This window comes from Heteronotia binoei, chromosome 1 (genome assembly GCF_032191835.1).
Source record: "Heteronotia binoei isolate CCM8104 ecotype False Entrance Well chromosome 1, APGP_CSIRO_Hbin_v1, whole genome shotgun sequence".
Taxonomy (NCBI): Eukaryota; Metazoa; Chordata; class Lepidosauria; order Squamata; family Gekkonidae; genus Heteronotia; species Heteronotia binoei.
In genome coordinates this window covers 19081309-19108876 of record NC_083223.1, presented here as the reverse complement: position 1 = coordinate 19108876, position 27568 = coordinate 19081309, and the positions used below count along the sequence as shown (strand labels likewise).

Sequence of the window (27568 nt, the reverse complement as noted above, 5' to 3'; positions counted from 1 at the left end):
TCGAGGTTGACTCAGCCTTCCATCCTTCCGAAGTCGATAAAATGAGGACCCAGCTTGCTGGGGGGAAAGTGTAGATGACTGGGGAAGGCAATGGCAAACCACCCCGTAAAAAGTCTGCCTGAAAACATTGTGATGCGACGTCATCCCAGAATCGGAATCGACTGGTGCTTGCACAGGGGATTACCTTTACCGTTTTTAAGGCATACCCATCAGTCTAGAGATATCTTTTTCCTAAAACAGGTTCCATTTCTTTCTTATATATTGGCCATAATATCTAATAATACTCTGTTATCTGGTTGGCAGCTTATTCTCAACCTAATTCCCAGATGAATAGGTTGATGATCACTAGCTGTGAGATCTTCCATGGTTAAACTAAATCAGTTTCCCGTCAAAGAGCTGCAAATCAGAATATCATCTATCAGACTGGCTTTACAATATGAGAAAAAAAGTCAAGTCTCCATAAGAATTGATTCCTGAATTCCTATTTTAAATAGTCAAACCTAGCTTTGTTGTTTGCTGTACCAGCTTGATGGCAGAAAGATTTATCACTTTATCAATTTTTTTTCTTTCCTATAAAAACTGCATTTAAAAGCTTTCAAGGCATTGCCTCAGATATTGTTACATTACGCGGACAGGTCAAAATGACTTGACGTTATACAATGAATTCTAAGAGCCAACGTTTTATTCACACACAAACAAGCAGAGGGCCCATGAGGACTCATAGGGGGTGATTTCACTTTCCTTCCCCATACTACCTCCACTTCTGTCTTCCTGACAGCCCTCATAGTTTCTCTCTGCTTCCCTTCCCCTGCAGCCTCTTCCCTTTTTTCCTTTCCCACCAACTTAATATTTTCTGGTTCCCCCTTCAGGTGTATGCCCCCCCCCCCATTCTCTTTTGATCCACAGTCTGGGGCCAGGTTCAGGTGTATAATTTTCTTTTCCCAGTACACGTGCTTAACTTCTGCACATGAAGAAGACTGCAGATTTATACCCCGCCCTTCTCTCTGAATCAGAGACTCAGAGCTGCTTACAATCTCCTATATCTTCTCTCACAACAGACACCCTGTGAGGTGGGTGGGGCTGAGAGGGCTCTCACAGCAGCTGCCCTTTCAAGAACAACTCCTATGAGAGCTCTGGCTGACCCAAAGCTATTCCAGCAGCTGCAAGTGGAGGAGTGGGGAATCAAACCCGGTTCTCCCAGATAAGAGTCCACGCACTTAACCACTACACCGAACTTTGCTCTGGTGTGAGTTTTGTAACAGCTCTGGTATGAACAGTCTTAATGCAAGAACATTTCCAGTAAGACGGTTCTGAATTCCTGTAGTGTGCAAAATTATATAGCCCCTTTTAAGACCCCGCTGAGGCAGATTTATCACTGTTCTTGGCAACTCCCCATTGGCCTGAAGACAAGCATTGTCGTGATATTCCAGCGCTGACCTCTGGCTGGCTTTTGACAAGCCCCTGCAGCAACTGGCAAGTTTTCATGGCACAAGCATCAAGGTCGGCAGGCTTGTTTATAATGGCAAGTGCTGAAAGCAGACTTCGCCATGCCCTTGTTTGCTGGCTACAACACGTTTGCCTGTGGTGCAGAAGATCAAGATGACAAAACCCATAGTCATGCCATGGGCCTGGCTGTCCCTGCGTCACTGCTGAGGGATTTCTCCCAAGTCAGAGATTCAGAGAAGTGGCCTGTCAAAATATCACTTATGTATTTATTTGTAACATTTCTCTCCTACCTTTCTACCCAATCCGGGCCACTGAGATGATCTCGGAGCCACATGATAGACTCCACAGATGGGCCCTCTTCCCTGGGGGATGGGGGGGGGGGGGAAATGCAAACGTTAAAGATGTCAAGTGTAACTTTCTGACCTTTCTAGACTTTCAAGTGTGTTTTGATCAGGGAAGGAAGATACGATTCCATTATAGTCTTCTACAACTTGGTGTTTATGCAGAAACTGAAAACTAATATTTTGCAGTATGCTTCCAACAGAGTAAGTAGCTTGCTTCCTGTCCTGTTCATCTTGAGTTTGGGGGGGGGGGCATGGGAACCTGGGATCTAAAAATAATTAGAAGTTTTAAAAAACTGGAACGTATTTGTATTCGTTGTCCCTTCTTTAAGGAAGTTAGGGACAAGACAATTCTCCCTATTTTGGAACAGTCTAAGGCAGGGGTGGCCAATGGTAGCTCTCCAGATGTTTTTTGCCTACAATTCCCATCAGCCCCAGCCAGCATGGCCAATGGCTGGGGTTGATGGGAGTTGTAGGCAAAAAACATTTGGAGAGCTACTGATATCTCTGGGGAAACTGCTGGTTGATGAAATCCAGCCAACCCTAGAGTGACAGCTAGATTTTGTGCCCAAGTGATCAAACAGAAGAATAGTTTTAGATCAAAGAAGCTTTCTCTTTTGGTGTAGACTACTGCTATGTACTAAAATTTTATCTACATTTTATCTACATTTTAATGTTGTATTATGTGGACATGTATTTTAGTAATATATCTTTGACAGATTTGTACTTTTTATTACCGATAGATTCGTGTTTTTTACTTGATCGATGACTGTTATAATAAACACTGAAAAAATTAGCAATACTTCACAGCACTGATGACATGTTTCAATTCTTGTGTTGCAGCCTCCGACATTGTCACCTATACCACACATTCCCCAGAGCCCTTACAAGTCTAATTCTCCTTTACGTGTTCCTGCGGGGAACAACATCTACATCTCACCTTTGAAAAGCCCCTCCAAATTCTCTGAGAGGCTGTTGTCTCCCAACAAAATGACACCGAGATCGAGGTGGGTGCCCTTTCTTCTTTCAGCAAATGACTGAATCTCAGCCACAGAAGCCAGCGGGAGAGAATAATTCTGTGGAGCAGAAACGATGGGCTCCTGCTTGTGCTCCTTCAGTGTGTTTGGGTTTTGCTGGTAGTTGTTAAACTTGCAACGCAAACTGTTTACTTTTCCTTGTTAATGCCTTATACCAGGGCTTTTTTTTGTAGCAGGAGCTCCTTTGCATACAAGGCCACACACACCCTGATGTAGCCAGTCCTCCTGGAGCTTACAGGGCTCTTAGTACAGGGCCTGCTAAGGGAGACAAATGTCAAAACCGGCACAGTTGAACAGAAGAATATACTGTGGGTTTTGGCAGCCCGAGGCTGTGCTGGAAAGATATGCATAGATAGGACAGAGGATGTTGAGTAGTGCTGTTCATGCTAAGTCTTCTGTGACACACAGACACACCCATTTCATTGAAAAGTTGAAAGAACGTTAAGTTGCCTTTTTTGTTCTTGTTTCTGCAGGATATTGGTGTCAATAGGTGAAACCTTTGGGGTGAGTTTTTTGTGTTCAGTGCCAACTGTTTCTTTTAGGGTAGAGTATTAGTGTCAAGCTGCAGGCAATGAGAAGTTTTATATCATTTCCCTGAGTTTAATTTGTTATTTCTTAAAATGAAAAGCAGCCTCTTGACGCTGCACTGGCGGGAGGGTGGAGCATACTTTTTAGCTTAGCAGTGCATTTACATCCCCCCTCTTATCTGACACGCTTTTCTACCTGTATGGGAAAAAAACACAGGACCCTGTATTTCTTCCTGTCTGTTAAGGAAAACCAAACAAAACACAGGGAAAGTTACACTTGAGCCGTGTTGGTTTTGAAGTATCAGGCATGTGTTGCCCTATCTCAAAAGGTGTCTGATTGTTAGACCAAGGACTCAATGTGACATTTTGTGTGGTCTTCCGGTGATCTAGGCTGCTGAAAAGTTTCAGAAGATAAACCAGATGATGTGCAGTAGCGATCGCCACCTGAAACGCGGGTCGGAAATAAGCTCTGTGCCCAAACCTCTGAAGAGACTGCGCTTTGATATAGAAGGGCAGGATGAAGCAGATGGCAGGTGGGTTGGCTGAGTCTGTTCTCTCTGCTTGGTGAGTTAGGTTGTCCTAAGCGATTTGAAGTTTCCCATTTCTCTGTTTCCTAAAGAAAGAAACAGTGGCATGCTGCAGCAGCCCAGGCAGCATGCTCTAGAGTGCTGACACACACAGCCGGCACCCTAGGCAAGGCGCCCTATCCCTGGCAATGGCAAGCACAACAGCTGTGCAGCACAATTGCTGTGCCTTGGAGTGCATTCTGCCATCACTCTGCCTCTTGGTCTGATGCATGAGACAGAGCGACAGCAGCCTGGTGGGACTCTGTGAAGTGCAGGCGCCCTGCTGTGCATGGTTATTTCCCTCGCCACAGAAGTGATGGAGGGCGTCCTCCCTGGGGTCTCGCCCCAGACAGCCACCTAGGGCTGCCTAGTGGATGGGCCGCCCCTGACCCCAGGCCATACAGCAACTGGGAGGGTGAAAGTCCTATGTCGGGGTGGCCAACGGTAGCTCTCCAGATGTTTTGTTGCCTACAACTCCCATCAGCCCCAGCCAGCATGGCTGATGGTTGGGGCTGATGGGAATTGTAGGCAAAACGTCTGGTGAGCTGCCATTGGCCACCCATCCTATGCTATGAGCAGAGCTCTGCTTGCCATTGGTAAGATCCAACCCAATGATTTTTTGAAGGGTAGCTCTATAAATACGTTACCTGTCAAGTTCCCAAGTCTTCCAGTAAAGAGACTCTTTGTTGTTCACGTAAGTACTTTAATAGAAAGAGACATGGTATCCTTCAGACACGGTCAGTGTGGAAACTGACTGGGCAAGTCATGGCAAAGATTATATAGACAGTTACTGGCAGTTAATAGCGCACACGGGCATTTCAAACTGTAACTAAGGTGACAGGTTATAACAACAAAGCTATAAGGTATGCGGCAATAGATAACAGTGGGAAAGGAGGGAGGATGAGAGGCTCTGGCTGTCTCGTCTCTGCAATTCTCACATTCTTCAGAAGACAACACAGAGCTAAGCCATAAAGTAAGAGTTACTGCTGCAAAAAGCTTATTAAGAAGATGAAGATATTGGATTTATATCCCGCCCTCCACTCCAAAGAGTCTCAGAGTGGCTCACAATCTCCTTTCCCTTCCTCCCCCACAACAGACACCCTGTGAGGTGGGTGGGGCTGGAGAGGGCTCTCACAGCAGCTGCCCTTTCAAGGACAACCTCTGCCAGAGCTATGGCTGACCCAAGGCCATTCCAGCAGCTGCAAGTGGAGGAGTGGGGAATCAAACCCGGTTCTCCCAGATAAGAGTCCACCCACTTAACCACTACACCAAACTGGCTCTTAAGGAACTTGACATAACCACAACGTGCTTGTGTGCCTTTCTTTGTGTATCTTCTATGGCATTTTCACCATTTGAGAAGATACATTTTAAAAGTTGTTCAGATGGTGTGGCGGGATGGCCCTGCTAACCCACAAATACCACTCCGTTCAGCCCTTTGAGGATTCTGGCCACCAGTGGCCACCCAAGTCTCTGCCAAGTGATGCTGCTCTGCTGGCCCACCCAGCCCTCGGGGTATTTCTTTCGGTACTGGTGCCGCCATCTAACAGTTTGAGGAATTACTGGCAGAGAGGGCTGGTGCTCCCAGCTTCCCTTCCTCCGTCACCATTCTAAGGCTCCATCTAGTCCCTATGTCTCCTGCTGCCCAGTGACTGGTTATCACAAGGATAGCTGAACACACTTGCACACTCCTGGGGAAAGAGTGATTTAGCAGCTAACCGCCTCCTTTCTTCTAAGGCCCAGTTTAGTAGCATGTCCAAACAGTGGGGGTGTCTATGTGGAATGGTTACCAGCGTTCAGAATAGTACAGAATTTATTAAAAGTTAAAAAGACCACACACCCTTTCTCTGCACAGCAGTGGATTGAGCAAGGAATGCAAAAGAAAGGTCTAAACATTCAGTTCTCTCTGTACTTGCCTTTGCTGACCTTAATCTAAGGCAGGCTCTCTAACTTAGATGTTAAGAGTTCTTTGCATTACCCTGGAGTCTTTGTCTAGGTGGCCTCCTGTCTGCTCCACATCACAATGGCAGCCATCAAGGTGCAGCTCAGGTGTGAGATCTTCAGGTGTAATCAGTTGAGATTGGCCTGCAAAAATGGCTCCCCCTCCCCTCCTTTTTATCTTCTCTGTTTTCCCACCCCATTATGGATCAAAGAATCCAAGTCTCAGCTGCCCAGGAAGAGAAGGCTCCGGGCAGGGTCTGCGTGCAGCAGGGAGAGACCAGGGCTGGCTTCTGTTCCCAGGCAGCTGAAACCACTCAGCTAGAGAAGCCTGTAAGCACGTTCTCTGTGCAAGGGAGGAGAGAGCTCACCTCTGCATAGAGATCCTGGCCCCAGCTTTTCTTGCAAGGTAGTTTCCTTCCTTCCTTCCTTCCCCATCTTCTTTCTCACTCTTTCCCCTTCCTTTCTTCCTCCCTCCCCATCTTTCTTTTCTCTCTCTTTCCCTTTCTTTCTTTCTTTCCCATCCCATCCCCTTCCTTTGCTTCTTCCTTCTCCCCCTCCATCCATTTGCTCTTTCTGATTCTCTCATTAGCACAACTCATTTGCATATGGCAGGGGGTGTGACATACGCAAATGAGCTGTGCTAATAAACTCCTGCACCTCTTTTTCTACAAAATGATCCCTCTGCCACTAGCCCTGTGCAGCTGCCTCTGGATTGAAGTCATGCATATCTCCTGAAAAAAAAATTATTTTTTTTTCACTTTACAGGGAGCATCTCTCTGGAGAGTCCAAGTTCCAGCAGAAGCTTGCAGAAATGAGTAAGTATCTGTCTACCATGAGAGCGGTACAGGGATGGGTTGACAGAAGGGGCTGGTAACTAGATGCTCAGAACGGTGGCCAAGCCCCAAAGAGCTGCTGCACGAGTACCTCCAAATGCCCAGCGGCGCTTTCCTTTCCGGGCAGCTGTTCTCTCTGCCGCAGGGCAAACCCATGACTGAAACTGAATGAAGGTTTTAAAAAGTAGTTTGTGATACAGCAGCAGGACCTGTAGTTCATAGGAGGGGAAACTGAAAATCCCACAGGGGGCACTTAAGATAACTGATGTTCCCTCTACGCTGCAGTCTTGTGAGCAAAAATTCTACTCTGTGAACGACTGGCTTTAAAGTGGTGAGCAACTGCCTAAATTAGTGTGCTCTGGGGTCACCCTTCCTGAGCTAAGACAGAAATGTGTGAGCTAGAGGCTAAAAAACTGTGAGCTAGCTCACGCTAACTCAGCTTAGAGGGAACACTGCTCCCAACCTCTATTTCTTTCAACAGTATAAACATTTTGGGACTTTATGTAGTTTGTTGTGATGCAGATTTTCAGGCAGAAATATTGTAAAAAGAGTCTTCAAAGTTTTAAGAAATATTCAGGTATAGAATGCACTTTCATGAGATTTTTTTAAAAAAGCACTCAACAAAAGAGGAAACTTGATGATATGTGTATCATTCTCCATTCCCAGTAATGTTTGCAGTTTGTGCTTTGTAGGGCCGTTTTGGGGAAATTCTTTCCTGGAGAGCCAAATCATACTGTGAATGACCACTGATCAGTATTTATTTTAAGTAAATGTTCATATGACAGAATTTCCTTTCAATGATACACTTAATGGCTTAGCAGACTTAAAAACCTGTGTTTGGTTGGATTATTGTAACAGTTTAACTTGCCAATATAGTTGGTCTATCAGAAGCCCACTGATATTTCCCACTTCTTTCTACAACCTCAAGCCCCCCATAAAGCTAGCACTGGACATCATGGGCAGATGCCATGGGGAGGGGGAGGGCTGAGGAAAGGGAATTGGCAACATTTTGTCCGCAAGTCTCCCAGGATCAGTTTTTCCTCGGGGCTGAAAAAATTACGCTGTTGCTCTTGGTTCACTGGGTACAACCCACAGCGTGTATGGTGGGGTTGTCCAAGAACTGATGAGACCTTGGTGTATTTGGCCTAACATCTGCACTGTTGTTTGCACGAAGCAGGAAAGGATTGATTCAGATTAATGCCACATTAAGTGGCTGTTTGTCTTCTCTCAGTGTTATTTTTAAATTAAAGGTCCTCTTTGCAGCAACTTAAACAAATGCACCTTCAAAGAACATTTATGCTTTCTTCTGCAGCGTCCACTCGAACCAGAATACAAAACCAGAAGCTAAATGATGGAGCTGACATTTCTATCCCTGATCAAAAATGAAGTCCCCTGTAGGTCATATCACACACATTCTGCTTTGCTAACTCCTACAGAGCCCCTGGCATACAAATCTTAGCTTCTCCTTTTGTAACCGATAGCTAATTTGAAGTAGTTGGGCTTTTAAAACTTGTCCCCTCTCCCTCCCGCCGCTTATGCCATTGATGCAGCACATATGCAATATTATCTACTTAACTGTTAATTTATATAAATTAGAGGGGGGCGGGTTAAGTGAAAATTTCTTTGTTTTCCAATGTAGCATTACTGGTTTGATACCATTTTGTTCTATTTATACTGAACTCGGGGTGGGGTGGGATGTTTGAAGTTTAAGTAGAATTAGTCAAAATGCACTAATGTCATTTGAATATTAGAATTTGATGCACTACTTTTCCATAAATTAGAATCCAAATACTGCAGTGTTTAAAAATGAGGTTTCCATTTTTGTAGTCCACGGAGTCTCAGCTATGCACGCAGAAGTATCTGCAAGATTGAGCCCTACGACTGTGCGTAGCGCTTGGCAGTGAGGTGTAAACTCAGTGTCTAGCCATACTACTGAAACAAACAAAAACCCCTATACCTCATCGACACATCCATCGTCACCTGTTTTTAAAAAAACATGCACTTATTTGTTTGCAGCTAGCCTGGTTGGATTTTACTTAATTATTCCGAGAGCCAGAATAGCAGTTCTTTCTTCTGCAGTACGTGATACCCCAAAGTGCACTTTTTCCGACTGCATCATGAACAAAGAAAGAGATTAAAAATGCCGTAGAGCGAATGGCTCTAGATGCATTAGTTTCATGCAAATCAGTACGTGGATTGTAAACACTGAATATGTAAAGACAAAACTGAAACCCTTGGGATTTTTACTAGTAATAGGTTTATTTAAGACTTTGGATAGAAAAATTGCAAGTATTTTATTATGACTGTATTCCAAATAATTGGCAACTGTACACTAGAAGTATTGTTCTGTATACTAATGTTATTCCTTTAAGGATAAATAAAAGTTTTTAAAATAAGCATTGGTTATCTTTAGTTGTGTAACTCTTTGTTACATAAATGACATACCGTTTTTTAACCCGTCACTTCGGAACTTTGTTGTGGCATAGCTTAGGAAGAGAGGTTTTCTAACTTCACGTTGACTTTCAGAGTGTTTTATTTTCCTACAAGGTACAACTTGTTCAGTAGGGACTACAATAATACAAACACACCTTTTTAGAAATTATTATAGTGAAGCAGAAAAGACCAAGAGGGTGAAGCTATTGTTTGTATGATTTTATTAATGATTACAATGTTTCTACAACACTTTGTAGATGGGATTTAACCTTAATGTGATACACACAACCATCAGTACACTGAGATGTAAAATTTGTTCCAGTCAATAATTATTCTTCAATCAAAGGTAGTTGCTTGGATGATATAAAACTCGTTAACTTTGCAGTTCTAGATGGTAACAAGAATGTAGGTGATCTCTCACCAAAATATCTCTGTAAAAGTACACACCTTCCCTTCCCTTGTTTTTAACCTAATGTTGCTAGTAGCCTTATATGTACAATGCTACTAGAGATCATCCAGATATGAAATTCTGGAATTTAAAGAAAAATCAAAGCCTCTTCTAATTTAGATTAGCTCATTTGCAGATACGTGGGGGGTTATCTGAACCCCCCCCCCACACACACACACACACAGATCAGTGATCTTGCTGCTATGTACTGATACGGGAGCTTTGCCCACTGCTGTTACTCGCTCAGACTGATACAAAATATGTGGAGTTCACTTACAAAACAGCCCAAACACTGGGAGTTCAGTTTTCAAGTGCTCACATGCAAAGCTGTGCTTTGTGCGCTTTGGAAGATTTTTGGGAGCTACGCATGTACTAAGAATTCAAATCAATATAGTCACAATAATCTGACTGCTGAAATGCAAGGGAAATAGTTGCTGTTGATTTTTTAAAGTACATATATCGGGTGGCCAACGGTAGCTCTCCATATGTTTTTTTTTTTTTGCCTACAACTCCCATCAGCCCCAGCCTGACATATATAATTGGAAAAGGTTCAGAATTTTAAATCTGTGAGCCCTAGAGGGATGCATGTATCCAAATACTCCTGAGTACTCTCTGAGGAGCACTGCTCCAAAGTACTCATTTAAGCTCTCATTTAAAGGGGGGAAAGCTCTGGAAAATACAAGGTCTAGTGGCAGCTTCCCTGTAAATTATGTGTCTCGTTCGGTTTTTTGACTTAGGGCAGCTATTGGGAAAAGCTTATGGAAATAGTGCCTGACACAGTCTCAGAAGCTTGGGTGGGAGTGTGGTGAAGCAGGAACTATTTATATCACACAAGAGCAGAGAAAACCCTGTTGCATATTATGTGAATGATCCTTCGCTAACCTAGGATTAATGTTGGGACTGTTTTGAAGCTTCTCTCTAAAGAAGTGAGCTCTGTCCCACAAAAATAACACACAACAAATCTTTACATTGCCACATTTCTCTAGAGCAGGGGTGGCCAAACTGTGGCTAGGGAACTATGTGTGGCTCTTGAAGCACCTACTGCCCCTTTAGCCAGCTTGGAAAGGGCATTTGTTTTTTAAAAATCACTTATCCAAGCCAGTCAGCAACTTGGAGAATGCACTTAATATTAAAAGTTGCTTTCTTTCCACCTCTCCATCCCCCTCTATTTGCCTTCCTTCCTGTCTTGTGGCTCTCAAACATCAGACATTTATTCTGTGTGGCTCTTATGTTAAGAAAGTTTGGCCATCTGTGCTCTAGAAGCACTGGCCTGTACCACACAGTCAAGAAAACGTAAACACTCCTTTCTTTAAAGGGAGTGGAAGTGTCCAGATTCCCCCTCCTATTGCTCTCACAGGTTAGCGGAAGCTCAGTGACAGCAAAATTACTGCACGGGGGAACTGGTAGAAATTGCTAACTCCCTCAACCCTGGGCACTTTGCTTAAGTCATCAGAATGTGTTTGGATACAAGCCTAGAATTTCCGACAGAAAGTAGCAAAGATAGCTCATTAACAATTTCAAGCACAAGTAAGGGCTCAGACACTCAAGTTGAAGGGACCAGTTTTTAAACATGCTCAAATATAGAACAAGATCCAGTACTCTGCAGATGGAATGCGGTTCTGCGGAGGTTCTGCCGTGGTTCTGCCAGCAGAACATTAGATCAAAGAGGCAAAGGAAAGGGAACAAGTTCTCTAGAGCTTCCCATTTTAACTTCTTCTTAGGGCACCCATATGCTGCTAATGCGGTTTTAGCAAGATTGTGTGATATGCTATCTTTTCCAAACAAGACTTCAAGGAAAGGAGCTAGTTCATATGAAAGGTAGAAATGTTAAGTGTTATAGCTACTGTGTATAAATAGGGCCCCTAAATGTTGTTCTTTGAAATTCCAGGTGCAGAGCACCATATCTCCAAAGTTGATAGCTTTGTTCTGAAGCTATGAAGCCAAAAATGCATTAATCAACTTTAATCACAGGGGTCTCTATCCCGGCAGGATCTTGGCACTTTAGGTTTATAGGCATGAGCATCCTGTGTTGAAAACAAAGTCTGCATTTCTTTTTCCTGCAAAAGTCCTTCAGTTTTTAAACGCTCCCACCCTGCTGGCTTTGCTAATGAAGTTCTTCAAAAGGTCATGGTCCATTTCTGCAAAGCCTGTCGTCTGGGTAACCACGGTCAGGTGATTTATGCAAAACCGGAAGCAAAATTCCTCCAAGTCCTAGAAACGAAACCAGTTTGGTACGTGGATGTTAGTGATATGAGTAACCACAGTCAAACCGCAATCTTAGCACATTGCCCAGAAATATCTGTGAGCACAAACTCATACAAAGACCCACTCTTGCTATCGTGCTGTTGCTAAAACAACTTCTTTTAGTTACATTTTGAAATTTGATGAGTTGATTCTGCTTTGGTTCCAACAGGGAGTTCCCTGCTTTTTCCAGGATGCTTTTTATATACAGCTGTAGAACACTCTTGTTTGACTACATGTGAATAACCATATTCTGACACTGAATGCTCGTTGTTGGTGTGCAACAAGTGCTGTTAACTTCTGTTAGGAAAATAGTAGCGTAGTGTTGGTAGCAATTTCTGTAGCGTCCCTTTTTAAAATCCCTATCATTTCCAAGGACTTGGGGTGGCACAGAAAACAAAACTGCTGACACTTGAACAATATAGAATGTAAAAGCTACAACTGACACCAGTTAAACATACAATTTCTAACTCTGCAAAATCACCTTGTGCTCCAGGAGGAAAGTAGAGCATCATTTTATCTATACTATTCAATAGAGTAGACATACCTTATATGCGTGCTTGCCAACACAAAGCACACATCCTTAGTTACTTGATAGGAATTGTAGGGAGATGGGGAAGGGAAAGACGTGATGGGACAGTTTCTATCCAAGTTTAGTATGCAGATAAGCAACACCAAAATGTTTTTATGGAACTAACTGCTGCATTGTTGTCTCCTTGGGAAGTAGTATATATGTATCTGACTCAACAGTGGGGTTTTCAAGGCAAGAGACAATCAGAGGCATACCACTGCCTGCCTGTGCATTGTGACCCTGGTATTCCCTGGCTGCCTCCCATCCAAATACTAACTAAGGCCAACCCTGCTTAGCAGCCAAGATCTGATGAGATCAGATTAGCCTGGGCCAGAATTTGAGGTTGGGAGACTGAGCTTCCTAAGGTGCCTCTGAGCTATTGGATTTATATCCCGCCCTCCACTCCGAAGAGTCTCAGAGCGGCTCACAATCTCCTTTATCTTCCTTCCCCACAACAGACACCCTGTGAGGTGGGTGGGGCTGAGAGAGCTCTCCCACCAGCTGCCCTTTCAAGGACAACTCCTACGAGAGCTATGGCTGACCCAAGGCCATTCCAGCAGCTGCAAGCGGAGGAGTGGGGGAATCAAACCCGGTTCTCCCAGATAAGAGAGCTATGGCTGACCCAAGGCTATTCCAGCAGGTGCAAGTGAAGGAGTGGGGAATCAAACCCCGTTCTCCCAGATAAGAGTCCGTAAACTTAACCACTACACCAAACTGGCTCTCCTGTCTGCCAGCAAGGCTTCTATTCTGACAGTCCCTGCTTGTCTGAAACTACTCTTTTTCTCTCTCCTCTTATAAAATTGTAAAAAAAAAAATCTTAAGAGGTATATGCGCCTCCGAGCACAGGCGGAGAATCAAGGGCGAGGAGAAACCAAGGTGGTTTTAACTCCATGCAGCTCATCTTGAGAACGGGTGCTCTAGCAAGGAGACTGAGAGTCTTGTAGAGTCTGATACGTCTCTTGCTTTCTCCCGCAGGCATCTAAGCCAGATCGAGCTGAGTGGACTGGGGGAGCGGGGCGGGGGGGAGGAGAGGCTTGCTGCGACTTCAGGCCTCTTCTTTCATAGCTCGGACTCCTTCCCTCAAGCAGTGGTGCTTTGGTGTTGACATCGAGCGAGGCTCTGAAGTGAGAAGCAAAGTGTGGATCGTACACAGGAGAGAGTGACCTTGGGCCAGGGGGTGGCCAAACTGGCTCGGGAGCTCTTTCACACACATCATGTGGCTCTCGAAACCCCCATCGGCCAGATCAGAGAAGGCATTTGTCTCTTTAAATCACTACTCCAAGCCAGCCAGTGGCATGGAGAATGCATTTAAAGTTGCTTTCTTTTCACCTCTCCCCATCTATTTGCCTGCCTTCTTCCTTCCTGCCGCTCTCAAATAACATTCATGTGTTGCGGGTCTCGAATATCTGACATTTATTCTATGTGGCTCTTACATAAAGCTTGGCCACTCCTGAGCTATCCTGGTGACCAAGAGTTTTTTTGTTTCAACATGTGTACCCGGCTACCAAGCAGATTTCAGCATTTGGGACAGGTGGAAGCCTATGGACGATGGTCTGCTATATTCTATATATATTCATGCTTCCACAGCTGCTCTCATCCATACCATGGGACTACAGGTTTATGTCTCTATCCAGCTATAATTTGGGAGCTAAGGGTTACCAACAAACCTGGGTAAAATGTTCTGCCCCTTTAAGAGATGCGCCACAGGAAACTCCTCCCCCCAATGACATCAGAAGATATGCCCTGCCTTCTGATTCAGTTGGAAGGAACAATTCTGAATTCTGAGACTGTCTTTTGGCCAGATGTGACGGAGTGCACTAGGAAAGCAGGTTTTTAAAAAGTCAGGGATTAAAAATCAGTTAATCTTCCCTTGACTGGAGAGCTAATGTGATTGGTTGTTCTACATGCTCTCTGACTAGCCAGCATCAGCTGTCAGCGAAATAAAAACAGCTGTACTAGAGGGGAAAGGATCTATTGCATTTGGACTTTTGTCTGGCTCAGTAGCCAAAGGGTTTCTGAGGGAGAAGACATTTAGAGTGTGTTTTCCGATGGGATAGCCAGAAAGGTTCTACAGGGAGAAGAGAGACTCCTTTGTCTTTACTATATTTTAACTACTCAGTCAAGAAAGCTACAACACCGTTTTACTCAGACAATATTACAGGAAATAGATTTGGCAAGAGCTGACTGTGCATTTAGGTGGAAACTCCCAATCAAGCCAAATAGGAAGGGTTATTATTACTTCTTAGGGGGAAACAAGAATAATTCCTGCCAGTGAATAGAGGTTGCTCTGAGGAGAACCTGGGTCTGGAGTAGAGAGAGACTCAGCTTTGGTCAACCTCAGGAGTTACTAAGAAGCTGTAATACCTGAAGGGAGAAACCAGATTTCACAAGGGAGAAATCTAGGAACTATATGCAAACAGTGTTCTCCAGAAGAAACATTTTTTAAGAACTGTATTAGAGCTGAACTAGACTACAAATACTCTCTCTTGAATGTTCTAAGAATGCAAATCTGTATACATCAGAAATTTTCACCTCAGCCATCTCTAAACTCCTCCTATGAGATCCAGGTGGGCAGCCGTGTTGGTCTGAAGCAGTAGAACAAAGCGGAGTCAAGTAGCACTTAAGACCAACGAAGTTTTATTCAGAATGTCAGCTTTCGTGTGCTAGAAGCACACTTCATCGGACAGAAGGATGGAATGGCAAGCAGTCCTAAATATAGAGAAAGTGGGCAGTGAATCAGCATGCAAAACCATGGAAATGTCCCTTAGCAGACTGAAAGAATCACAAGCCGGGGCCTAGAGACTGCCAGCCTGTGTCCCCTGGGCTAAAACAACAAAAACAGTGATAAATGTCAGAATAACATTGATCTCCATGTGATTAAGCATCCTGCACTAAATAAAGAGCCTGCTGTGATGTTAGTTCTGGGTTAAAAGGATGCTGATTCACTGCCCATTTTATATTTAGGACTGCTTGTCATTTCATCCTACCATCTGATAAAGTGTGCTTAGAGCACATGAAAGCTTACATTTCTCCTATTATATACATATTCCCTGCCATTATTCATATATTCCCTGCCTGTTTAATAGAATCTTTATTCTGCTTTTGCAAGTTAAACTGCCTCAAGTCCCATTTCTGTAAGGGTTTAAATATAAGAAGACAGCTCCTGTATTTCCCCTAAAGTTCCTGTGCTGAGTAAAAGCCTAAACCAACATCTAAACAAAGAGTGGGGCAGTTTTAAGTTTATTTCAATACAGAAGATACAAACGCTTCTGTAGAGCGACTCAGTCACTGAGGGGAACTGAAATTTTGACAGGAAAAATCTGGGAGTTGGGGAGATACAGGGGTCTATCATAGCAAGTTGAAGAAACAGGATCTTATATTAAAAGTATGTTTCACAGCAGACGGGTGGAGGGTGGGGAGCGGCTTGCCTGATCTTGTGGGATTACGCCAGATCTGAATTGGGGGCATCCTTATCTACAGCTCAGTCTCTCAGCGTCTCCACCAGCTCACAAGAGGAATGGCTCCCAAACCTCTCAAAGAACGTCTCTCAGAATGGACTTAAGGAGGCCGGACGCTCTTCCCTACCTTAGCTTCATATTTCACTGCGGCTGAAAGAAGAGCAATGGCATTCTCCTCACCGATCCCCTGCTTGATGGTTTGTTGGCAAAGCTTTTTCAGTCGAGTCTCTCTGTAATAGGTTGCTAAATCTAACAACCCTGCCAGGGAAAGGAAACAAGTTAATTAAAAAAAAAAACACCTTAGGACGACTTTTGATTCCCTCTTCTCAACAGTACAAATCAGAAGAGTCACAGAATCTACAATTTGGATCATATGTAGCACAAACGGACTCACGGTGCATAAACCATCCCTTTTCTGCACGGATTTCCTGTTCCCTCAAAATTGTATTCACCTGGATTAATGGATATAAGGACTATCATGGGGAGCATTGGGGGGGGGGGAGTTGGCCTTCCCCTCTTCTGTACGTGAGGAGAGAGGGCATGTGAGATCTCAGCATGCATTCCTGAGAGCATGCCAACCTCCCACATCTTTTTCACACATCATATTTTGTATCACATTCCTCAATGTGTGCGTTCATTCTTCCTTGACTGAGATTCTTCTGCATACTCTTTTAAAAGTCAGAATATACCTGTCCAGAAGGAACATATGGCAGAAAATATGCATGGGCTATGGTTTGAATCTCTAGAAAGGCCAAATTGAGGATGAGAGCTCAATTTAGACATTAGAAAGATGCACACCAAATTGTGGAAAGGAATATCAAACTGTGGCCTTTGAAACAGGCAAGACCTGGGATAATAAGCAAAATGCAGGCTTTATTCTCTGAACTGTGGCCAAACATCTAAAAAACTATGTTCCTTGTACTCAAGAAGCACAGGGCTGCTGCCTCTGTGCTTAAGACAGGAGCTGTGCTGCTGGATTTGTAAGACTCCATGCAAAAAAATTAAGTCTAAGGTACATCCTTTTCCATGTGTGGGGCCTGTCACAACGCACACGCGAGAGAGAGACCAACCCTTAGCTATTGGCTTCCTGGCGTGTTTCACACAGTAATCATGGCCCCTTGCCAACCATCCCTCCACCTATAGACAGCTGCTCATTCTGATTATCTCCCAATTAGGATCTTATTTGTCACTGGTTCCCTGCATGCAGAAATAAAGGAGCCAAGGCTTCAGTACTTGACAAGTAGGAAAGGTCTGGCTGGGTGGAGCAGCCGACTCAGTGAGCACCACAGAATGTATAACAGCTGGGAGGCACTCTCCGGGAAACAGACAGGAGGACAGCAGTCCCCATTTCCACTTCCATCTACATATGACCTGGCTTCGGACTGTAGCTCTGATACAGACAGAGTTGAAAGATGAGGAAGTGGATAGAACCAGGCCTACTGTCCATCCTTCCTAGGGATGGTGGAGGGACGGTGGCTCAGTGGTAGAGCACCTGCTTGGTAAGCAGAAGGTCCCAGGTTCAATCCCCGGCATCTCCAACTAAAAACGGTCCAGGCAAGTAGGTGTGAAAAACCTCAGCCTGAAACCCTGGAGAGCCGCTGCCAGTCTGAGTAGACAAGACTGACTTTGATGGACCGAAGGTCTGATTCAGTAGAAGGCAGCTTCATATGTTCATACTTCTCCTGCTGGAAGTTCAAGAGGACGCTTACTAACTGGAATTTTATAATGAGATTTTTCTTTGACAGACACAAAGTTCCTCTTTGAAAGCGAAAAGGGAAATAAAAAGCTTACTGTTGCTTCTTTACAGAACTGCACAGCAAAAGGCTGCTACAAAAATCTGCTGAGCAGTCTAAGTCAACACAGTCAGGTTCCCTAGTGACAGCCCAGGACTAGGCTGTAAGAAACTAGAGTTTGAATGAGAGGGCTCAAAAATAAGCCCCTGTACCCAGCTGGGCATTTCCTTAATGCATGGGAAGGGAATATGTGTCACCCACGACCTTTCTTCTCAGCCCGGGCAAAACAAGGGAGGACTTAATATCACTCAAAGGAGTGCAGAAACACAACAAATAAAGCAGGGGTGGTGAACTCATTTGTTATGAGGGCTGGACTGACATAGATGAGACCTTGCTGGGCCGGGCCGTGTGTGTACCTATTTAAGATTAGGTAGCAGAGATACAAACTTTATAAAGAACACAGACAAACAAAAATATATTTTTAAAAAAACTTCATACTGAAAACATTAGTGCTCATTGGTCTTAAAGATGCTTTCTTTGTATTTCTCCCATGGGATCCAGGGAACTGGGCAAAGAAAGCTCTGGCTCTTTCCTTCCTTCCCCAAGGGACCAGGAGGGGGAGGAGTCTCAGCCAATAGAAAGAAGAGAGGCTTGGCTCAGTAGCTCTTCTGTGCAATTGAGAGAGCCTGGCAAAGAAAGCTGTGATGCAGAAGGAATCAAGATATAGGGAGAAGGAAGCAGATGACAGCCAGGTGCTCAGGGGCCTGATAGGAGTCCTCCGAGGGCCTCATTCGGCCCCCGAACTGCGTGTTTGACACCCCTGAAATAGAGAATTCTACACTGATTAAATTAACAACTAAGCAGGGCTAGCCCTAGACTGTCTGGTACCCTGGGCAAGGGTTACTTCTGGTCCACCCCCACCCCCCACACACACTGATAATGTCACCGAGTCACATGGGGGGTGCCCAATTTGGTGCCCCCAGAAGGCCAGCGCTCTCTGCAATCACCTAGTGGCAGGGCCGGCCCTGCAACTAAGACTGCAGCCCAACAGTTAGGCTCCCTGATTCTCTCCCATTAGATGCAACGACAGTCACAAGCTGAGAGACCTTTGAAGCAGCCTTGGGGTTAAAGCCTCACAGAGTTCGAGAGGCAGGACACGAATCAGGGAAGGGCTCTCTCTGCCGTGCCCCGTTGGTCTTCAAGAGACAGAGTTCTGAATCCAGAAGGACCTCTGCAGTATTTATTTATTAAATAATTTATATGCTGCCCTTTCCCGAATGGGCTCAGGGCAGATAACAACATTTTAAAACAGTAAAACAACAATTAAAAGCAATAAAAGCAAACAATACAATTTGGTGGCTCAGCTGGGCACGTCATAATATACTGAACAACAGATGGTAAAAACTCAGTATTTCAGCAGAGGTGGTATTGCAGCATAGGGTCAGCCGATGGAATAGGACGCCCACCGCCTCAACCAAATGTCTGGTGGAATAGCTCCGTCTTACAGGCCCTACGAAAAGGTAACAATTCAGTAAGGCCACGCATCTCTGAGGGAAGCTGATTCCACCAGGCCGGGGCCAAGGCCGAGAAGGCCCTGGCCGAGGCTAGTCAGACGTCCTTCGGGCCATTCGTTTTTTGTGCCTTAACATTCAAGCTGCCCTGCCACTCATCAGCCTCCCCATCTGCATGTGCTTAACTCATAGGATTTGAACAAGGTATCAGAGTTGCCGCTATCAACATATACATACAGAAGCTTTGCAATTAGGGTTGTCAGCTGCTGCTTGGGAAATACCAGTAGATTTGGGGATGGATCCTGGGGAGGCTGGGTTTGAGGAGGGGAGGAACTTCAGCAGGGTATAATGCCATAGAGTGCACCCTTCAAAGCCACCATTTTCTCCAGGGTAACTGATCTCTGTAGCCTGAAGACCGGCTGCAATGCCAGATCTCCAACCCTATTTGTGACACATGACTCTGTGCCATTCTCTCTGTTTACTGGATTGTAACTATCTACAGAAAAAACACAGCCAGCGTTAGCCTTGCAGAAATTAATCAGAAGCTTTTCTAAGCAAAAGTATTTCTTCCAATTACCTATCGCATCCTCAGGAGAAAGACTGATGCTGTCAGTGTACAGATACTCCAAAAACGCTCGGTAAACGGGATACGAGAACTCACTTATTTCAATAATTTCGTCGTTATGGTCATTTAGCACTGAGCGAAAATGCTCACACCTGCAAGGCAAGAGACAAAAAGCAAGAAGATAGCCGTGCAGTACACACACACAAAATGGAGGGTGTCAAGGTGCCACAGGGGGAACGAGGAGGCAGAAGAGAATGTTTGCGAGGAAGTTTGGGATCTGCAGGTTACAGGAATAAAAAAATGGTCAAAATCCCAGCAACCAGGGCTTTCTTTGGTAGAAAAAGCCCAGTAGGAACTCATTTGCATATTAGGCCACACCCCCTGATGCCAAACCAGCCGAAAGTGCGTTCCTGGGCATTCCTGCTCAAAAAAAGCCCTGCCAGTGACGATAAAAAGCCTTTTCCTCTCCACCCCCTCTTGGGGGGATCCCCTCACCCCTGATGTGATCCAATAACTGAATAAGAGCACTTTAAAGATGCCATCAGGGTTTGTAATTTTTAATGTAATTGGTTTTATATATAAATGTAACTGATTTTACTGTTGTACATCACCCTGAGCCTTCCACTGGCCAGGATAGGGCAATTCATCAAATATAAATAATAGTAATAGTCAAAGGATCTTTATCAGAAGAGAAGAGATTTGGAATGAGAAAAAAAGCAAAATGGGCACGGGTGGCAGGAGTTGAGGCTCACAAGTGCAGTTTATTTGTATGCTGGAACCCTGAGCAGGCCAGTTCTCTTCTTTGGGAGGCAAAGAGATGAGGGACAGCTAAGAATCTTTTAATAGGTGCCATTTTATCCCACTAAATGAATAATGTAGCACTCAGACATTCACATGCTGTCCACCTATCAAGGCGGAGTAGGTGGTTTTTTAATCACAACGCTTGACAATTTCCACCCCTGAAGTTATAACAAGCTGTTCATATACCTTTCTGAAACATGCTTTGACCTCGTAACAGCTCAAATGTACCTCTACATTCCACCAACAATCTCTGGACACCAGGTGGAACGTGTACATGACACATAATGGGCAGTCACAAAGGAGAAGGGGCTGTAGCTCAGAGGCAGAACATCTGCTTGGCATGCAGAAGGTCCCAGGTTCAATCCCTGGCACCTCCAGTTCAAAGGACCAGGCAGTAGCTGATGTGAAAGAGCTCAGTCTAAGTCCCTGGAGAGCCTCTGCCATTCTGAGTAGACGACACTGACTTGAATGGACCAAGGATCTGATTCACTGTAAGGCAACTTCATGTTGTCCTTCAGTCTCGTAAAAGAGGAACGGGAGATCTACACACATTATGGGTAACTGGCAAAGAACTTCTCTTTCTCAGAAGCGCATTTCTTCATGGAAGCCACTATTTATTGACTTTGAGCTCATTTGTTTAAACGAGGAGGGGAAACCATGACCTGTTGGTCACACATGAAGACCCATGTAGCCATATTTTATAGCCCCAGTGCAGCTGCCAACTGCCCTGTGTCGCTTCCTCTTAACGGCCCACAAAAGGTATACTGGAGCTGAAAGCAGTTCCAAGCAATGTTCCCTCGAAGCTGTGGAGTCTTGCGAGCAAAACCTCTACTTCATGAGCTACTGGCATGAAAGTGGTGAGCGACTGCATAAATTTAGTGTGCTCTAGGGCCATTTTTCCTGAGCTAAGACAAAAAAAAATGTGAGCCGTAGGCTAAAAAACTGTGAGCTAGCTCACACTAACTCAGTTTAGAGGGAACACTGCTTCCAACAATCTTACACAAAGTGGTATTGCCAGCACACTATACAAAGCAGGTTAAAAAAAAAAAAAAGGTAGTCCCCTGTGCGAGCACCAATCATTCCCGACTCTGGGGTGACGTTGCTTTCACGTTTTCATGGTAGACTTTTTATGGTGTAGTTTCCCACTGCCTTCCCCAGTCATCTACACTCCCCCCTCCCCATCCCCAGCAAGCTGGGTACTCATTTAACCGACCTCAGAAGGATGGAAGGCTGAGTCAGCCTAGAGCAGACTATCTGAACCCAGCTTCTGCCAGGATCGAACTTGGGTCATGAGCAGAGCTTAGGTCTGCAGCTTTATCACTCTGCGCCACGGGGCTCTTCATACAAAGTAGGTACAACTCTATAAATCCTCCCACCCAAATTCCAAGTAAAAACTCTTGGCAATCTGGCTCAGTGAAATCCAGCAACAATACATTCCACAAAGCCACGCCCCCCAATATCCATCCCTCATACCTTCACACATGAAACTGCCCTAGACCCTTGTCCACCAAAGTCAGCATTGTCTACTTAGACTGGTAGTGGCTCTCTAGGGTCCCAGGCAGAGATCTCTCCCATCACACACTACCTGGTCTTTTTAACTAGTAATTCTGGGGATTGAACCTGGGACTCATCAGCACACAAAGCAGAAGCCCCTTCCCTAAACCACAGCCCCTCATTTAAATGACAGGCAAATGCATGGGTCAAGAAAAAGTGTAGACATTTTAATGTCAAAAGAAAAGCAACGCAAAAGACGACGAAGGCTGCAGATTTATACCTCGCCCTTCTCTCTGAATCAGTCTCAGAGCGGCTTAAAATCTCTTTCTCCCACAACAGACACCCTGTGAGGTGGGTGGGGCTCAGAGAGCTCTCCCAGAAGCCGCCCTTTCAAGGACAACTCCTACAAGAGCTACAGCTAACCCTAGGCCATTCCAGCAGGTGCAAATGGAGGAGTGGGGAATCCAGTTCTCCCAGATAAGAGTCTGCATACTTAACCACTACACCAAAAAACAAAGATGGCTGCCAGGGAGAAATAACATTATGTCCAGAATAGCTCCCTACCGAATTTTGAGAAGGACTTTATGGACATGAATGTATTTCCCATCCACTTGAAACTTCAGATCTGCGGTGTCTGGGTTGTCAAACTCCTTCTTCAGGGATTGAGCTACTGTTAGATGGTTGTCAGGCTCTAAAATAAAGACATCAATCAATATATTTTTTAAAATTTCATTGTACTTCTCGTTTTATAAGAACAATAATCATATTAATTAGATTCAAGGTCAACAGACCTTAGAGACCAACAAGATTTTCACGATAGGAGTCAAAGCTCCTGTTATCAGATACAGTTGTAGAAGATGATGATATTGGATTTATATCCCGCCCTATACTCTGAATCTCAGAACGGTCACAATCTCCTCTACCTTCCCCCCCCCCAACAGACACCCTGTGAGGTGGGTGGGGCTGAGAGGGCCCTCATAGCAGCTGCCCTTTCAAGGACAACCTCTGCCAGAGCTATGGCTTACCCAAGGCCATTCCAGCAGCTGCAAGTGGAGGAGTGTGGCATCAAAACTGGTTCTCCCAGATAAGAGTCCGCACACTTAACCACTACACCAAACTGACTCTCACACCAAACTGGCTGAGTTCTGAGTCCCCTATCTGAGAAAGAGAATCTCGAAAGCTTGTGTGTCCGAGAGTGATGTGCCATCAAGACACAGAAGAACAGGTTGCTTACCTGTAACTGATGATCTTCGAGTGGTCATCTGTGCAGTCACACTGATGGGATATAGGCGCCTGCGCCGATCTCGATCGGTATTCTTGAAAGCTGCGGATTTCCGCGCCCCAGGCCCAGTGCGCATGCGCAGAAGCCCCACTGCGCATGCCCACAGGGACCGGAGCGGACATCCCGCCAGTTCCTTCTGACCGCTGCGTAAGCCCTTAGAGATGGACCGGCAGCGGAGGGGAAGGAGGGCGGGTAGTGTGACTGCACAGATGACCACTCGAAGATCATCAGTTACAGGTAAGCAACCTGTTCATCTTCTTCGTGGTCTCTGTGCATCACACTGATGGGAGATTAGCAAGCAGAGTCCTACCTGGAGGAGGGTGCAACGGTCCATCATCGAGAAGCCTCTTGAAGCACCGCACGGCCCACTGATGAGCGTCTACGCCAGTCCAGGTCCAATGCATAATGGTTTACAAACGTATGCGGGGAGGACCAAGTGGCCGCATCACAAATGTCCTTCAGTGGGATTCCTCTCATAAAGGCTGCCGATGTCGCTAGGGCTCTAGTGGAATGAGCTCTAATCTGTCTTGGCAGGGGCCTCTTGCTTAACAAGTAGCATAGTTTTATCGTCTCAGTTATCCATTTGGAGATTCGCTGTGACGATACTCTTGCACCCTGTGATGTTGTGGAATATGAGACGAAAAGTCTAGTGTCCTTACGTCCAGGCCTCACTCTATGTAGGTAGAACGAGAGTGCCCTTTTTACATCTAGAGTGTGAAGTTTCCTCTCCCAGTCTGAACTTGGGTTTGGAAAGTACACGGGTAAGCATATTTCTGCATTCAGGTGAAAGGCAGATGTCACTTTCGGAAGGAAGGTTACATCCGGGCGCAGCCTCACTCCTTCCGCGCTGAATTTCAAGTATGGGTCATCGCAGCGCAACGCTGCCAGTTCACCGACCCTGCGGGCTGAGGTAACGGCCACTAGAAAGGCTGTTTTCCAAGACAGTAATTGCAAGGAACATGTCGCCATTGGTTCGAAGGGTTTTCCCGTTAATGCCTGCAACACTGCTGGAAGGTCCCATGCCGGGGCTGGGTCACGTACCGTAGGGTACAATCTTGCTAAGCCCTTTAAGAACCGTTTAGTATCAGGGTGAGAAAATACCGAATGGCCTTCCAATTGTTCATGGTTAGCCGATATAGCTGCCAGGTATACCCTCACCGATGACACCGTTAGTCCCTTGTCCATTAGTGAAAGCAAAAAGTCTAATATTAGTGGCAGGCCTGCCGTCCTAGGTTCTTTATTAGTCTTGTTAACAAATTGGGCAAATCTTGTCCATTTATACTGATACGATTTTCTCGTGGATAACTTTCTACTATTCAGCATGACGTCAAGGGCTCTGTCCGACAATCTCGTTACTCCAGCCGCCAAGCTGTGAGTTTCAGGTGGGGTACATCGTGGTGAATCACCCTGCCGTCGTGAGATAGTAGAAGGTCTGAGCTCACTGGAAATTGGTGGAACCTCCCGTGAGACAGCCGCAGTATCGGGGAGAACCACTGTTGTCTGGGCCACCATGGTGTGATGAGAATCCCCTTGGGGCGTTCTAAATGAATCTTGTGAACCACCCTCGTGATCAGTGGGATCGGTGGGAAGAGGTACACGTGCCGGCCGGACCATGGGATCAGTAACCCGTCTCCCAACGATAGGGGGTCCGCCCCCCCTCTGCAGCAAAATTTCTTGCATTTTGAGGTGCTGCGTGTGGCAAACACGTCCACTTCCGGTGTGCCCCATCTCTGGAACACCGGCCGAAGGAACTCCCAATTGAGTTCCCATTCGTGGAGAGAGGCCCCCCCTCGACTGAGGTAATCCGCACAGGTGTTCAGATTGCCTGGCAGATGTGTGGCTACTAGAGTTGTGTCCAATTCTCTGCAGATTTCCCAAATCCTTAGGGCTAGAAAGCACAGTTTCCTTGAAACCGTGCCGCCTTGTCTGTTCACATAAGAGAGGGCAGTGGTGTTGTCTGTCAAGATCGCTACCGTTCTCCCCGTAATCAGGTGTTTGAAGGAGAGGACGGCATGATGTATGGCCAGCAGCTCCAGGAAGTTGATGTGGTAACGCAGAAGAGCCTGAGGCCATTTGCCCCCCACACACATGTCGTTCGCGTGTGCACCCCAGCCCCACAGGGATGCATCCGTCGTTATAGTCAGCGTGGGAGTCTGCCTGTGGAACGGGGCTCCCTGGAGGAGGTTCTGTCTCTCCTGCCACCAGGGCAGGGTCCAGAGCACCGACGGTGGGACCGTCAGTTGGCGTGAAGGGGGGTCTGCTTGGCAGTTGAACACACGTAGGAACCACAGTTGCAGTGTCCTCATGTGGAATCTGGTGAAACTCAGTACTGCCGTGGTCGCTGCCATTAAGCCCAGGAGGCGTTGAATTTGGAACGCCGTGACTGTAGGGTTGGTCAGGAACACGTGTATTAGAGATATGATGTCTTCCGCTCTTTGTGTCGGCAGGAAAGCCCTGCAGGCTTTTGAGTCCAATATGGCCCCTATGAATTGCGCTCTCTGGGAGGGCTGCAACGCCGATTTCTTTAGGTTGACCTGTAGGCCTAATTTTTGCAGAAGGGCTAAGGTGACTTCTACGTGCCGTGTTAAAAGTATTTCCGAACTCGCTACCAGCAGCCAGTCGTCTATATAGGGAAAGACAGTGATCCCCTGTAGACGCAGATGAGCAGCCACCACCACCATGATCTTTGTAAAAACTCTCGGTGCCGTAGAGAGGCCAAAGGGCAAAGCTTTGTATTGGTAGTGGGAGTCTCCAATTGTGAATCTGAGGAACTTTCTGTGGCCCTGATGTATGGTCACATGGAAGTAGGCATCTTGCAGGTCTAGTGTGGCCATCCAATCCCCTTGGTTCAGTAGGGGTAGGATGTTCTGTAGGGAGACCATTCTGAATTTGTGGTTTTGTATGAAGTTGTTTAGGCCTCGTAAGTCCATGATGGGTCGAAGGCCTCCATCCTTTTTGGGGATGGTGAAATAACGGGAGTAAAACCCTCGCCCCTCTTGGTTGGTTGGCACCTTCTCTATCGCATCTTTTTGGAGAAGCGATTGGACCTCTTCCTGTAGAGTGAGAGATGCTCTGGTATGAATGACAGATGGAACTGTGGGGTTTTCTCTGAATTCTATTTGATAACCCTCGCGGATTATCGACAGAACCCATTTGTCCGTAGTGATTGTGGACCATGCCGGAGAGTATGGGAAAAGTCTGGTATGGTGTGAGTCCGAAAGGTAGGGGGCAAAACAGGGGGAAGGGCAGTCAAAGACCCTGTTTGGACGGTCTATTCCCCTTTTGTCTGGATGGCTGTGACGAATTGGGTGAGTACTTCGTTTTCGGGTTGTACGGCGGCTTGGAGTAGGTTGAGGAACCTTTGGGCCTCCATTGTTGCTCGGTGGGTTGCTTGGAGAATGGCTTCTTACTCCAAGGTTTGTTCCAGGAGCGTTTCCCCTGGGTTCTAGATGACATGGGAACCCCCAAATTGCGAGATGTTTTGATGCTTTTGTCCATCTCTTGCAATATGGTGTCTGTGGTGGAGCTGAATAGCCCACTTCCGTCAAAGGGAAGATCTTCGATGCAGGATTGTGTATCCGGCTGGAGTGCCGTCGACCTCAACCAAGAGTGGCGTCTTAAGGTGATAGCTGAGGTGAGTGTTTTTGCTGAGATGTCACCTGCATGTTTAGCCGAATTAATTTGCTGCTTAGCTAGTGTTATGCCTTCCCTTTGAATTTTCTTGAGTGCCTGTTTGGCTTGTTCTGACAGGTCCGGAAGTGTTGATAACTGATCCCATAGGGCGTATTGGTAGCGGCCCATGCACGCGCCATAATTTGCCACTTTTACTCCCAGCGAGCCTGCCGTATAAATTTTTCTGCCTAAATTGTCTAACTTCTTTCCTTCCTTGTCTGGAGGAGAAGCATGTGTCTTTCTGGCCTTTGACGAGGACGCCACCACCACCGAGTTTGGCTTTGGGTGGGTAAACAAAAACTCGGCTGTGGATTCCTGGACTCGATACATGTGGTCGAGTCTTCGGGAGCTTATTGGTGTTGAGGCTGGCTTGTCCCACGATGCTTTTGTCGTGTGTAGCATCACCGTAGTAAGTGGTAAAGCTATGGCCGTCGAGGTATCCAATTGCACGACATCGAATACGTTATCGGTAACCACCGGCTTGGGTTGGACCGTCGGTAGCGATAGAGTGTGTGCCATCCTTTTAATTAAATCTCCATATGATTTTAAGTCCTCTGATGGAGATATGGGCAACTCTTCGCCTACCTTGCTGGATGGAGCTGGCTCTTCCGGCGAAGAAATTTCCTCTCGGGGAGAGTCTTCCCCGGATGTTGGGGAGCCTTCTCTGGATT

General features: G+C 45.8%; 2 protein-coding genes across 2 annotated transcripts in view; one reads left to right on the top strand and one right to left on the bottom strand.

Annotated features, from left to right (window-relative positions):
* The window catches only part of RB1 (RB transcriptional corepressor 1), a 64433-nt gene extending 55349 nt beyond the window's left edge, over positions 1-9084 (top strand). The window contains exons 22-27 of the mRNA XM_060231801.1: positions 1878-1991; positions 2631-2794; positions 3298-3328; positions 3742-3884; positions 6621-6670; positions 8001-9084. Of these exons, the coding sequence (XP_060087784.1) occupies positions 1878-1991; positions 2631-2794; positions 3298-3328; positions 3742-3884; positions 6621-6670; positions 8001-8074 (576 nt within the window). The 3' untranslated portion in view covers positions 8075-9084. The remainder of the gene's footprint in view (positions 1-1877; positions 1992-2630; positions 2795-3297; positions 3329-3741; positions 3885-6620; positions 6671-8000) is intronic.
* A 2432-nt stretch (positions 9085-11516) lies between these two features.
* The window catches only part of RCBTB2 (RCC1 and BTB domain containing protein 2), a 38973-nt gene continuing 22921 nt past the window's right edge, over positions 11517-27568 (bottom strand). Inside the window, exons 8-11 of the mRNA XM_060231683.1 lie at positions 22508-22634; positions 19661-19800; positions 15967-16097; positions 11517-11780 (exon numbers count right to left, since the gene is read on the bottom strand). Coding sequence (XP_060087666.1) covers positions 11640-11780; positions 15967-16097; positions 19661-19800; positions 22508-22634 — 539 coding nt within the window. The 3' untranslated portion in view covers positions 11517-11639. The remainder of the gene's footprint in view (positions 11781-15966; positions 16098-19660; positions 19801-22507; positions 22635-27568) is intronic.